At 41.1% G+C, this 15,482-nt stretch overlaps 1 protein-coding gene across 1 annotated transcript in view; it reads right to left on the bottom strand.

Annotated features, from left to right (window-relative positions):
• Positions 1-10,481: 10,481 nt before the first annotated feature.
• Positions 10,482-15,482, bottom strand: part of epas1 (endothelial PAS domain protein 1) — a 111,700-nt gene continuing 106,699 nt past the window's right edge. The window contains exons 14-15 of the mRNA XM_033025534.1: positions 14,446-14,578; positions 10,482-12,665 (exon numbers count right to left, since the gene is read on the bottom strand). Coding sequence (XP_032881425.1) covers positions 12,514-12,665; positions 14,446-14,578 — 285 coding nt within the window. The 3' untranslated portion in view covers positions 10,482-12,513. The remainder of the gene's footprint in view (positions 12,666-14,445; positions 14,579-15,482) is intronic.

The following is a 15,482-nucleotide window of genomic DNA, read 5'->3' as shown; positions in this document are numbered from 1 at the left end:
TATGCCATTCAATCATGTCTGATCTATCTCTCCTAACCCCATTCTCCTGCCTTCGCCCCATAACCTCTAAGACCTGTACTAATCAAGAATCTATCTTTCGCTGCCTTAAAAATATTCACTGACTTGTCCTCTACAGCCTTCTGTGGCAAAGAATTCCACAGATTCATCACCCTTTGACTAAAGAAATTTCTCCTCATCTTCTTCCTCAAAGAACGTCCTTTAATTCTGAGGCTATGACCACTAGTCCTAGACTCTCCCACTGGTGGAAACATCCTCTCCACAGATAGATTCTTGATTAGATCATGATCATAAGAGATAGTAGAATTAGGCCATTGGGCCCATCATTCGATCATGGCCGATCTATCTCTCCCTCCTTACCCCATCCTCCTGCCCTCTCCTCGTAAACTTTGACACCCATACTAATCAAGAATCTATCTATCACTGCCTTAAATATATTAGGAGAAATGTATTGAAAAATGATTTGACACGTTATAGTTCAAATAGTCTCTGAACAGCCTGGTACTGGGTTTGACCAAACAAAAAATGAACATGTTGACTGTCAGATAACTGACTACATAACACGTCCCCAGGGAAGCCGTGCGCGCAGCGGGAGTGTCCCGGGGAGCCGCGCGGGCCCGATCTATCTGCCGAACAAATGCGGCGCCACTGACCAGAACGACGACCCAAGACCGGAAAGCGCCCCGATGGACCCAACTCGCCTCACAGGTCTCACAAGGCTGGGCGGCGAGGCCTATCTTGGCTGAAGGAGCCTCATCGGTGGCGACAGCGGGAGACTCGGCGATAGCGGCGAGCGCCGGCGGCAACAGGAGCCTCGGCAGCAACGTGAGTCTCGGCAGCAACGGGAGCCTCGGCAGCAACGTGAGTCTCGGCGGCAACGGGAGCCTCGGCAGCAACGTGAGTCTCGGCGGCAACAGGAGCCTCGGTGGCGCTGGGGCCTCGCGGTCGATGAGCATGAGGGGGAAGACAATGGGGATCCAATGTTGGCGGACCACCATGAGGGATGGTGGGAGAACAAAGGGGAACCCGGTGTGGGGGGAGGCACTCTAGTTTAGAATCCTCTGCCCGGGGGGTAAGTCTGTGTTTGTTTGTTCATTTGTTCCGGTGAAGGCGCTGTGCACACGGAGCCAGGCAACAGTCGCTTGTCTTTTTCTTTTTGTTTTCATTTTTAATTTAAAAAAAATTTGTGTAGCTGGTGTGTTGTGACTGTCGGCAGAATAATGCTTTATCGTATCCTACATCGATGACAGATATGTACATAAGGTATTTTGCTCAAGGACCAACAATATAAGATACCACCAAAGTTACAAAGATCTGTGGGTTTTTTTTAAAAGGTACATGTTGTGACTTAAATGACACTAAGCTGGGGTTCTGAAAATCTGTGGGAGGACTAATTTCCATTGTTGGAATTTGCTGGAAAGAATGAGTTTTAAGAAAAATGGTTCCAGTTTTAATATGACAACATCAGCATATTTCAGCTTTGCCAAGCTGGAGATGAACCAAATATAAAATATCCTTGGTATAAAAAAATGTGCATATGGTCATTTGCCTAGGATAGGCCGCAGAATTACTTCTACCAGTTGTACTGTAAAAGTGGCGCTCTGTGAGTATCGCCCACTGGAAATGCTGTTGTTTGTATAAATGATTTGGTGAAATTCTAAATGGTCTGATTATTAAGTTCAAAAGATGATTGAAATTTGGTGGTGTTTAGCATAATGAGTAAACTTTTGAAAGGATATAGCAGAATATAAATTAGTTGCAAATTTGGGTGGGGACATTGCACTTGCAGTTTAAGTGTGAGGTGATGCATTTTTGGAGGTCGAATGCAAGAGGAAAGTTTACAGGAAATGGCAGGATCCTAAGCAGCATAGATGTACAGAGGGCAGGTCTACAGCTCCCGTTAGGGTGTTAAAGAAGATGTACAGCATTGGCTTGTCCTCATCATTTGGGGCGTTGACTATAAGAATGTTGCAGCTCCATAAAACTTTGTTGCGGCTACTTTTGGATTCCAGTGTGTCGGAAGCACATCGAGAGCCAAGTAGTCAGGAGAGCAACTTTTCCTTCAATGTCAACAAAATGAAAGGTATGGTCATTGAATTCACAAAACATGGTGGACAACAAACTCTAGTCTGTATCAATGGTTCTGAAGTGGAGAAGGTTGAGAGCCTGAGGTTTCTAGGTGTAAATATGGCCAACAATTTGTCCTGGACCAACCATATTGACGCTACAGCTAAGAAAGCACGCCAATGTCTCTACTTGCTCAGAAGGCAAATCAAAATTGGCATGCCTCTAATGTCTCTCTTACCATATTCTACAGACTCATATTTTCTATGGCAACTATTATGGCCAAGCCTGGAAAAGAAAGAGATGTGAACATAGCCCAGTCCATCAAACACAATAGTAACTGCCCAAAACTAATTTAAACTACCCATTTGTCTAAATTGGAGGTAGAATCACTGATATAGGTGCTAAGTTAAATCATAATTTTATATAGCACACTTCTCAATCCAAGTTGGTCCCAATTATCCGTGTTTGGCCCATATTGCTCTAAACCTCTCATATCTATGTACCTGTGCAAATGTCTTTTAAGTGTTGTTATTTTCCCTACCTGAACTACTTCCTCTGGCAACTCTTTGCATACACCCTGAATGTAAATGTTGCCCCTTATGGGCCTGTCCCACTTAGGCGACTTTTTAGGCGACTGCAGGAGACTTGGCAGTCGCCACATGTTTGCGGGTGGTTGCCAGGGGGTGGTCGTGAGCAGTTCCCGCATTCTGGGAACTAGTCGCGGCCTCATTATGGGCGGCGCAAATATTTCAACATGTTGAAAAATTAGCCGCGACTGGAATGAAGCCGCCGTGGAGAGTAACGAGAATTCTCGTGCCGCAGATGGGTCGCCAGCAGGTCCTAGTGGGTTGCCAGGGGGTCGAAGGTTCTCATAGTAGGTATGTTGCAAAGCCTACCTGAAGTGTCGTTGAAAATCTGTCGCTGCAAGTGTGCGCGATTTTGGCGCCGTTGAGAGGGGGCGGATTTAAAACGCGATTTTCTCTAAGCTGTTCCAATCGAAAATGTTCAGCCTAGTTAATTATTAACGAAAAATCGCTGGAAGACCCCGTCGCAAAAGCTATTATTAGGTTTAAAGGCCTTGAATAATAGTTATAGTAGTTTAAAAATCAATCTCTAAACCCGCGACCGCCAGCAACCGCAGGGTCTCATAAAGCAAATATCAGAAGTTAGGTTGTATATTTTTACATTCAAAAGGGCTTCTAAAGATCCCTTTATACAAAGTTTAATATTGCGAGTAGCTCAATTTGGGCCCATTATATCCCGCAGTATTTTTCTCGGCATTTGGGGGTACAAATCTACCGCAATGTGAACGTTCTAAGCCAGCGCGTTCCACAGGGACCCACTGGAAAGCTGATTTAAATGGGCATTTATTTACAACAATTAAACACTAAATTCCTTCCATTTGGCCTATAAATTAATGTAAATGAGATTTAAAAATCATGTTTTATTGTGAATTATTTGTGAATATTATTTGGACATTTAGGCTATTTAAAAATGTTAATCATTTATTAAGAAATGGATAGATGTTTAGATCTAGTAATTGAAGTCTGAAATTAGCTACAATTAGGTAACTAACTAATTATATGCTTTAATTTCAGGTCATCCAAGTAAGATTATTTTATATTTGTTTCAGAATGCTTCAATCTATGATAACTGAAAATTTCATTCAGTTCTCTTAATTTTTAAGAAAGTTATGGGCTTTTGACTGTTCACGATCACAGCTTTTTTGTTATGTCCATAGAAAATCAATAGGGAACAAGATGCTCATTTCCCAGTATGAAAATGGCCATAACGCTTTAAATACTTGAGATATGAAAGTGAATTAGGTGTCAAATTAAACTTATTTTTATGCTTTATCTGATGGGATAAATTACAGACTTGATTTTTAAAATCTCAAAATTTTGTAACATTGCTACTCATAGGTTCTTGTAGGTTGTAGCCAGTGCTGAACGGTGAATTTCATTGGCTCATTGGGGAAAAAAAGTCGTAAGCAGTAGTTTTCAGAACCAAGGATAACTGTTTATGTTAAATGTCCGCCGAACTTCACAGCCGTGTATCTCTGGCTTCTTAAAAGTTGTCTGGCTTCTTAAAAGTTGTCTCCACTACTTCTCCCCACCACTCACCCCCCCTCTTTGAAAGGACTTACCGTACACTGTGCTTTAGCCATCTTAATTACAGCGCCAACCTTCCTGTTCATTGCGGTGTGTGTCTGTATCACCTTGGCTTTGCACAGTGTGAATTTCAGACAGTGCTTCCCCACGCTTGCCCCGTCCCCGACTGCGATGTGTCCGCCAGTCTCCGTTCCAATTTTCCCTTTTTTCAGGCTTGACAGTCGCCGGCAGTCGCCTAAGTGTGGCAGGCCCGTTAGATTCCTATCTTTCCCCTCTCACCACTTACTGTAGTTTTGATTTACCTATCCTGGGGGGGGAGGGGTGGGAGTGTGACTTCACCCTATCAATGACCCTCATGAATTGATACAGCTTCATAAGACACTCCTAGGTCTCCAACACCCAATCTTTCCCAATAGCTCAAAACCGAGAGTCCTGGCTACATCCTTGTAAATCGTCTCTCTCCATTTTATTTTTTCCAGATTTATGGCATCTTACCTATAGCAGGATGACCAAAATTGAACAGTACTTTAAGTGCAGCCTCACCAATGTGGTGAACAACTATAATCTAATGTCCTAATTTAGATATTCATTTCCCACACTGATGAAGGCCAGGCTGCCAAAGAGCCTTGATGCTACGTTCAGGGAAATCATGGTGCAAGCTTTTGGGGAATAGCTGTTTGCTGTATAGGATGAGGAGGCAAAAGTGTGGGTATATCCAGAGCTATCCGTGACTTTAAGAATGTGTTGGGGAGCAGAATAAAATAAATTTAGATGAAGAAATACAAATTAATTTGCGGGGAGAAAAACATCTTAAAAGAGCAATATAAAAAAAAAAGATGCTGAAAGACTTGGGATGTAGACATGTACAGGCAAAATATTTTGTTTGCTACAAGCACTTTGTCAAATGTTCTTGTTATTGATCCATGAATTTTTGACAGTGCATATATAACAAGCCCAATCTTGAGAAATTACTCCAAAACGTAAAATATCTTTGAACATCCCGGATCACAGGATGAAAACCTTTAACTCACTGATTCAATGACATCCCTCAGAGCAACCGCATGAATCCCATTAGCCTACTTATTTCCCTGTAACCTATTCCTGCATTCATGCACGGTGATTTCTCCCATGCCTCCTACCACCATCCCACGAGGGTCAGTTTACAATAGCCGATCAACCAACCATCACAACTAAAGTGTGAGGTGTGGATGAAATTGACGGTGCATGAGGGGAAACGACGTGATGGACTAGGCTGCATCCATGACGTATGCAGTTTCCTGTGGTCTTGGGTAGAGCAGGATCACAGGAATATTCAACATATCCAACGTATCTGTAATTCCCATGCAACCATGGAAGACACAATGTTTGCCTTTTTATCTTGTCCATCCAGAGACACAAACACTCCTTCTAAGTAAAAGAGTAATTCACTTCAACTCGGTTATTGTCTAATATATTACATTTAGTAGTAATGTTGCGGTCATGCCTACATTGGAGAAACCTGATGCAGGTTTGTTGGCCGCTTTACAGGACATAATAACACAGTGAGTTGCTGCTTTATAGCGCCAGAGACCCAAGTTTGACCCTGACTAGGGGTGCTGTCTGTACAGAGTTCATACATTCTCCCTGTCATCATGTGGGTTTTCCTTCGCTGCTCCGGTTTCCTCCCCCACTCCAAAGACGTAGGGGTTTGTAGTTTAATTTGCTTTGGTAAAAACAGTAAATTGTACCTAGCGTATAGGATTGTGCTAGTGTATGGGGTGATCGCTGGTCGGCGCGGACGTGGTGAGCAGAAGGGCCTGTTTCCCAATGAAGAATCAGTTGCAGTTCACAGTGTTTGGGAGCAACATGGGGAAAGGCATTCTGATATTCCTTGGAATGGCTGATTGGAGAATGTCACATTGATGCAACAGGATATGACCTTTAATCATAGGCTTCAACGTTGAAAAAATAATGTCAAATGTCTACAGCAGCTGTAATGGTTCATGTGAGTTTTAATGTCATGCATGTTTGTGTATGTGTGAGTGCACACACTCCTATGTCTACTTTGCAGGTTTCATCCTTTCTGCAACAGCTTACATGTTGCTAAGAGCATTTGTTACTTGTGTAGGAATGAACTGCAGATGCTGGTTCACACTGAAGATAGACACAAAATGCTGGAGTAACTCAGAGGGTCAGGCAGCATCTCTGGAGGTGACGCTTCGAGTGTGAAGAAGGGTCTCGACCCAAAATGTCACCTATTTCTTTTCTCCAGAAATGCTGCCGGACCCACTGGGTAACTCCAGTATTTTGTTACTCTATCTGCATTTGTTTCTTCTCTATCTCCAGTTGGTACAGCCTAAAATTAACGGAAAAGTACCATTTACACCTGAACACTATTGGTATTCACTTGGTTGACATTATTGATGCACCTCTACACTTTATAAAAATCACACTGTGCAACACAGTATGTATAGTCGGTTATTTAATTTGCTACATCCACCATCTAATGAATGTTTATGTGAGGCGTGGAGGAAAATGTAGCTTGTCTGGTAAATGGCTTTAGAAGATAAGTGTGTGCAGAGATGGTTTTGCTTTTGAAGATAAGACAGATATTCAAGCTGATGGTTTTATTCGAGCAGCAAACTTCATGTGGCTAATAATCTGCAACCCTTGCACATGATCTGAGTGAGACAGCTGCTGGTTGTGTCAGGGCCTGGACTGGAGACGTATGCAGGTCTCTACCCACACTGTTCAGTGGGTTCCTACTTACCTTGTTTATCCAGAAGCTTTGCAGATCTTTAAGAAACTAACTGCGTGAGACCACTGAAGTGTTGAGACCACTGAAGTGTTGAGTTCAGAGAAGTATAAAAAAACACATTTTTTCTAAGAGTTTTCTTCACTGGAGATTCTGCCCATTTCATTTGGAATAGTAAATGTTGGGTGCTATGATATCATTTTATATACAATATATTTCTCACTATATAGTTTAGTTTATTATTGTCATGTGTACGAGGTACAGTGAAACGCTTGTGTTTGTGTTCTATCCTGTCAAAGAAAAGACAATACATGATTACAATCAAGCTGTCCACTGTGCTCAGATAAAGGGTTCAACATTTAGTGCAAGATAAAGTCTGCTAAAGTCTGATTAAAGATAGTTCAAAGGTCACAAATAAGGTGGTCAGGGCTACAGCCTAGTTGATGAGAGGACTGTTCAGTTGCCTGATATAAGCTGTGAAGAAATTGTCCCTGAAACTGGAGGTATGCATTTTCAAACTACTGCACCTCTTGCCTGCTGGAAGAGGGGAGAAGAGTGAGTGACCAGAGTGAGACTGGTTCTTGATTGTGCTGGTGGTCTTGCAGAAGCAGTGTGAAGTATAGAGGGAGGAAGATTAGTTTGCATGAAAGTCTGGGTTGCGTTCACAACTCTGCAATTTCTTGCTTGGATGGAGCAGTTTCCAAACCATTCTGTAATACACCCTGATAAAATGCTTTCTATGGCTCAACTGTAGAAGTTGGTGAGGATCGTTGGGGGCATACCAAACTTCCTAAGCCTTCCAATAAAGTAGAGGCGTTGGTGGCTGCCATTTGAGCCGTTGACTGTAAAATGTCACACCGAGCATTTGCATCAGTCCTATTCCTCCTCCTACCCATCGGGTCCCTTTTAGATTCTCCTATCACTCAGCAACACCAGGAAAATGTAGTGTTTGGGATGTGGGAAGAAATCAGAGCAGTTAGGGCAACCCTCTGATCACAGCGTGAATATATACCACGCGGACAGGACTGAACCTGGATTATTGGAGCAGAACCATTAGCTGCTATGCCATTGTGCCTCTGTCCCTATATTAGGGAGCAATACAGTCAGTGATTGCCACCCAATTCAGTTTGGGCAGGCACTCATTGTCTGTGTCAAGATTAAATGAAATCTCTGATCCTATATTTCCCCATTGGGCACAATTGCAAAGGTCATTATCAGCACATTCTGGCACTTCAACGACAAGATTATTATTATTTTTTTTTTGGTGACCAGGTTGTTCCAATTGCTAGATGTGGATGCAGATAGTCACAGAGTGATACAGTGTCGAAACAGACCCTTTGGCCCATCATTCCCCCATCGATCAAAATGTTCCATCTACACTAGTCCCCCTTGCCTGTGTTTGGCCCATATATCTCTAAACCTTTCTTTTCATGTATCTGTCCAAATGTTCATCAAAACATGACGAACGGGCAGGAGGAGGAATACCGGAACTTGACCAGTGCCTTTTGTGCCTGGAGTGAAGAGAACTGTCTCATCCTGAACACAACTAAGACTAAAGAGATGGTGGTTAACTTTGGCAGGTCCAAGTTCCCCCTTCAGCCGGTCAACACTGCAGGGGCTGACATTGAAGTGGTGCAGACATATAAATACCTTGGAGTGCACCTTGATAACAAACTGGACTGGTCTGTCAACTCTGACTCCCTCTACAAAAAAGGCCAGAGCAGACTCTTTTTCCTCAGAAGGCTCAAATCCTTCAATGTGTGTAATGATATGCTGCACATGTTTTACAACACTGTGGTTGCAAGTGTTATTTTCTACGCTGTTGTCTGCTGGGGCAACAGCATTAGTGCAAAAAACAACAAGAAGCTGGTCAAACGAGCTAGCTCAGTGCTGGAGGGGAGAGTAGACTCTGGGATGGATGTGCTTGAGAGGCGTATGAGGCACAAGGTGCAGGCCACCCTGAAAAACCCCAGGCATCCCCTCCATGTAATTCTGGAGAGTCAAAAGAGCACTCGGAACAACAACCGGCTCCTCTCCCTGCCCTGTAGAACGGAGCGGTTCAGGAGATCCTTCACCCCTGCAGCCATTAGATTTTATAATTCGGACCGCTAGGCTGTAGGGGGATGCATTTTGCAATTTTAAATTGTTAATTATTGGTCTTTTTAAGTATTTATTGCTCTCAGGTAGTGTCCACATTGTATTCTATGTATTTTCTGTCTGCGTTCGTTTTGAATCTGTGGGTTTGTTGGTTGGGGGTTCTGGACATCTGAATTTCCATGAGGGGATCAATAAAGTATTTATTATTAATTACTACCTGCCTCAACAACCTCTTTCACCAGCTCGTTCCATACACCCGCACCTTAATCCTATGTCCTCTGGTTCTTGATTCCCCAACTCTGGGCAAGAGACTGTCTTTTCCCGATCTATACCTCTCATAATTTTGTACACCTCTATAAGATCACCACTTATCCTCCTAATTGATTTATAATTAATATGCTTTTTTCCACTTTGTCTGTATCGAGCTAAACACTCCTTCTGGTGTTATTGCTATGCATATTAGTGTGCGTGTGTTGCAAAACCAGAGGTTGCCAAGCAGGTTGATTGCTGCCAACAACAACAAAAAAAATCGTAATGTTGACTTGCTATGCAATGATTATGGGGAAAAAAATGTTATTGTGCTACAAAACAAGAGCAATTCATAACATTTGTGCATGTGCTGAACCTGTTCTGTCTAACACTGTGATATGAACCAATTTGACAAGTCAGGTGTCAAGTATGTTGAAGGACTACTGCTAAAATTGTGGAAGGCAAGCCAAAAAATGGGAATGAATTTCTCAACATGCTTGAGGCATTCTTATCACAATTCAAATAGGTTTTCTGTGTTGCCCAGAACCATGATTGAATTCTACTTTCAAACTTGGGACAGGAATAACTTTCAGATCTGGCAACAGGTAGAGAGTTATTTGTCATAATTGTATGCCTGCTCTTTGATCTGACATCTAAAAGGTAGCTAGATTGTCAGTGGGAGTCACAGTTTGTGTAACCTGGAAATCCACTGAGAGCCCAAGGAAAACATTTCTGGCAATGTAAAAATAGATTGGTGTGATGAGGTGAGCAGAAAGCCAAAAGCAATACAATCCCAGTTGCTTGTTCTATAACCAGCCCCAGTTCCTTTCTGGTAGCAAGTCTTGATCAGCCCTGTAGGTAGAGCATAGCACCAGAGAATGCCATTTAGCCTGCAATGTCCATACCGAGTATGGTGCCTCTCCAAAAGTCTCTTAAATGCAACTGTCGTATCTGCCTCAACCACTACTTCTGGCAGCATGTTCCATACTATATAGTCTTTATTAGCCCAGTTTTTGCCAGCCGGAATGAAAAACTCAGTGGTAAAGTTATTTTTACAGTAAGTTGGCAGACTAATTTACAGGTACACTGCACTTTTAGGTCACAGGGCCAATGATACATCTTTTGTTTCCAATCTATAGTTTTCCCTCTATGTTTACAAAGCAGACAACAAAAATAAATAGAAAAGATGCATACATATATGTGACATCAAAGGTTTTATGCTTTAATAAGGTACTGGTGTCAAAAATACATTACCTCATTAGATTAAAATTTCCCATACAGAAAAGATATTAAGTGGCAAGCCATACAGATATTAAATACTTGTAATAATAATCTATAGCTGTTAATATTAGAACTGAAACACTGGCATGCTAATTTTGAGCCAAAATATCTAATTGATGCTTTACTTCAAATTCATTGCACCCTTTGATTCTTGAGGAATTAGTCTAGTAAGTATTTCTTAATGGAAACATTGAAAACACGTGACACTTGAAGGGTGTCCAACAAAGTTATAGCAACTTTATCATTTGAAGAATTTAATCATTGAGGTCAAACCTTCAGGATATTTAACTGGGCACACATCCTATCGGAAAGACGTGTCAGGGTAAAATGTTACTCGCTGCAGAATGAATGTCCTTATAAAGGGAAACTTGTGCTCAAGGAATAAACAAGACACATTTGGGGTCTTTTGTTTTACTTTGAAAGTGCAAATTGACCTTTCCTCCTTTCTGAATCACTTTGGAAATCTTTTACAAATCTTTTCAGTACAGCTAATAAAAGCATAAAGGTTTGACCTTAATTTAGTAGGGTCCCATAAAGATTCACAACATTTCAGCAGGATAAAAAAACTGTTATATTTGACCAAAGAAAAATACAACTAAATACATTTTAAATCTTTTACATAGTATGCTTTGATGTATTCCCTTACTGTGCATTACTCATCTAAAATATTCCAGATTTTTAATAAACATTAATACTAAATTGTTGGCTTCCTGCCTTCTTTTCAAGACACCCCCAGGATATCACTGACCAAAATACCATTGAATGCAAAACCAACACTAAAAAATAAAATTGGTTATGTGAGGATACATGTAGAAATTCATTCTGTTTCTGCTACTGAAAGTACCAGTACAAGATTAACACCAAAGATCTATAAATCTTTATAAGCTTAATATTTAGTAAATAAGTCACCAAAAAGACAAAGCTTATTGAAGCTAAAGTGTGCAACTGAGCAAAATGTCCACATACAGCAAATCTGCTACCAAAATAGCTTTTTAGCAGTTAGTATTTTAGTTTTCTGATCATTTGTAGGAAAAACAGTGGAACATTTTAATTGTCTTTTCAAAAAAAGATTAAGTGCATTCTTTCAACACAAGAAAATAGCTGCTTTTTAATTGAAAGCATAAGTTGAGAATTATGCAGGTGGGGGAATGCTGTTCCCACAGTGAAATTCCCACGGTGCAAAGCCAAGGTGATACAGACATACACCGCGATGAACAGGAAGGTTGGCGCTGTAATTAAGACGGTTAAAGCACAGTGTACGGTAAGTCCTTTAAAAGAGGGGGGAGAGGGAGTGGAGACAACTTTTAAGAAGCCAGAGATACACGGCTGTGAAGCTCGGTGGACATTAACATTACCGGTCGCTTATCCTTGGTTCTGAAAAGTACTACTTACTTTTTTTTTCCCCCAATGAGCCAATGAAATTCACCGGTCAGCACTGGCTACAACCTACAAGAACCTCCGACCTCCTGGCGACCCACCTACGGCACCAGAATTCTCTCTACTCTCCATGGCGGCTTCATTCTAGTCGCCACTAATTTTTCAACATGTTGAAAAATTCGCACCGACCATAATGAGACTGTGAATAGTTCCCAGAATGCGGGAACTACTCACGACCATGAAGGCGACTCCCCGGTGACCATGTGTGACCATAAAAAGTCGCCTGTGGGACAGGCCCATTAGGAAAGATCATCATAATGCTACCAGAAAATTGATGAGAACCTTTTCCTCAAAAAGACCTGTTTACTGAAAGGAGAAACAGTTGGTTCAAGAAACAAGAGGATGTAATGGCAAGAATAAGCGTATATATTAAGCTGAGAAAATTTATTACATAAAATCGTGAACGTTGAACAAGCGAGTGATTTTTAAAACTATATCAATAATGGACTACTTGCAAAAAAAACTTTAATAAACTGAAGCTGTTTTCACAATTCAGGGTAGCAATAATGGCACAACCATTTAATTTGCTTGGTCGAGCGCTCTAAGCAGTTCACGTCCGTGCAAAAGTGTTGAGCTCCCCATCATAGGTGCATTTACTTCACAGTCATACCTTGTCAGCTCTGGCAAGGAATAAGCCAGAAACGAGGAACCCAAAAGGCGGGAAGCCATTCCTGCAGACAGACAAATATTTGCATTATTATTTCTGAAAAGGTTACATTAAAACATTAACCAGTCAATCATTACAGTCGGTGTAACATTCATTATGCAGAATACTGTCTACAGTATCCATGTAGATTCTATGAAAATGCAAGTTTATAGTGTTACATACAAGAAAACTTTTTCTCAGGCTGACAGAATAGCTAAAGGTGTGCAGTTGTAGTTATGGTGATTTGTTGTTTTAACACCTCAGTTAATGAAAATGCCTGGATTTCAGCCAAAAATTCCAAAGCGGTTGTCAGTATTCAGCTTCCCTTTACAGGCTACGCCGTTTTCCATTCTGATCCAACATAATCAACAATGTCAGAAGTGCTGGTGAAAAACGTCAGGCATTTAGGAATTAGCCCCAATGTAAAATATCTGAACATGTACATTTGGTTGTTGGAGGTCTAGGTAAGACTGTAAATGGTTCACCATTTGAACTACAGCTTTTTATTTCCCTCTGACCTTGTCATCTAAACAGTTAATGTTTTTAAAATTTTTCAGATAATTAATTTTAAATTGTTTTAAGTATTTAATTGTTTTTGATATTTTAGCTTTCGCATTATTACATATGAATGCTTGAATCTTAGGGATCTGTAAATGCTAGAAATTGTGACTTTACCCCTACCTCACCTATCCCAATATATAGATAGATAGATAGATAGATAGATAGATAGATAGATAGATAGATAGATATATATAGGACATTAGACTTGAGATACAACGCCCTTTAGCCCACTGATATCACACCGACCAGCGATCACCCAGTTCATTAACACTATCCTACACACGAGGGACAATTTAACAATTTTACCAAAGCCAATTAACCTACAAACGTTCACGTCTTTGGAAAGAGGGAGGAAACTGGAGCACCCAGGGAAAACCCATGCAATCACAGGGAGAACGTCCAAACTCCGTAGAGACAACACCCATAGTCAGGATCGGACCCAGGTCACTAGCACTGTAAGGTAACAACTCTACCGCTGCCCCACTGCGCTGCCCCTGAACTCTATCATGCAATTTAGTACTCTACTATGTTGGTGACATCACAATTGCTGGCATCCCTGACATTACTGTTCAGTAATGACTGCGGTCAATAAAGGAAAGGTCGATGCAATAGAGACAGCTAGATTTTAGAGAGCAATTTCCCCCCCGATGAGGGTTGTCATTTTACTCTGAAATCTGAGCCTACAGGTAGAATTAAAGCACAAACTATAATATTGGACTTACAAGGTAATTCGAATGAGGTCTGCAGAAAAAAATGTGAAGATTTGTCTGAATTATATTTGAAAAACTCAAAAGTAGTTGAGCAAAATATTCATGGCAACACCCAAGAAACTAAACTGAGTGGGAGATCTTATTGAAACTTACCGGATAATGAAAGTTCTAGATAGAGTGGACTTGGAAAGGATGTTTCCAGTAATGGGAGAGTCTAGGAACAGAGGGCACAGCCTCAGAATAAAAGGATGTACCTTTAGAATGGAGATGAGGAGGAAATGTTTAGCCAAAGGGTAGTGAATTTGTGGAATTCATTGCCACAAATAGATGTGGAGGCCACTGGATATTTTTAAAGCGATGATTGGTTCTTGATTAGTAAGTGTGTCAAACGTTACGGGGGGAAGGCAGGAGAATGGGGTTGAGAGGGAAAAATAGATCGGCCATGATTGAACGTCAGGGTAGACTCAATGGGCCAAATGGACTAATTTTACTCCTGTGTCATAGGAAATGATTGTGTCGAAAACAGATTCTTACCTGTAAGCGAACCTGAACTCAAAGATTTTTTCTCCATTAAAGGAAGACTATTTTCAGATTTAATGCTTTTCATTCTTTTCCATAACATTTGTGCACAAGCATTACTCCTTGGTAGATCTTCATATGGAGAGTCCTTAAAAGGAAACAAGATGTCAGTCCATGCCATTGGTACGCGATGCTAAAATATAACAAGTCTACGTGAAATGTACAGATATTTTACATGCTGCCCTAAATGTACTGCACTGCCGTTAGCTATGGTCAAGATTAACAGGTAGCTCTGTATTTTGTGTTGTAGGTGAAGCAAGACTTATCTTTGATAAACTATGACAGTGACTTTCAAAATGCCTGATTCAGTAGCCAGAGAGTTGGAATCACAGGGTGAAGCAGGATATTGTTGCATAAATCATTGACAACATTTTTTACAATTGGTTGCACCAGTAGTCTCAGAGTTCAAAGGTAATAAGAATAAGTCCCAATGCAGACGCTGGAGGACAAAAATCAAGAATGACATTGCATATTTTGCTGAGAGTATGCTGCGCTGCTAGAAGTGCTATCTTTCAGCTGATTTGTTAAATTGAGGTTTAATCAATTCTTTCAATGGATGGAAAAATGCAGTGACATTTTCCCTGTACTCTTTGGACACTTTTGAAAACGTGTACCAACTGCATTAAATTGCCCAAAGTCAAGTTCACATTGACAGAAGATAGACACAAAAATCTGGAGTAACTCAGTGGGTCAGACAGCATCTCTGGAGAAAAGTGAATAGTTTTCAGAATAGTTTTGGGTCTCGACCCGAAACGGCACCCATTCCTTTTCTCCAGAGATGCTGTCTGACCCGCTGAATTACTCCAGCTTTTTGTGTCTATCTTCGGTTTAAACCAGCATCACCAGTTCGTTCTTTCTTTCAAGTTGATAGAAATGAATATGTTACACCTATTGAGGCAAACCTCCCGCAACCAGCTCACATTGAATAATATTGCTCATTGTGGACTCCTAGATTAGAAATCATCCTGTAAATGTCACCTTCAAGTTGCTGT

Source organism: Amblyraja radiata, chromosome 8 (genome assembly GCF_010909765.2).
Source record: "Amblyraja radiata isolate CabotCenter1 chromosome 8, sAmbRad1.1.pri, whole genome shotgun sequence".
Taxonomy (NCBI): Eukaryota; Metazoa; Chordata; class Chondrichthyes; order Rajiformes; family Rajidae; genus Amblyraja; species Amblyraja radiata.
The sequence above is the reverse complement of the archived record's forward strand: the minus strand, read 5'-3'. Positions and strand labels throughout refer to the sequence as shown.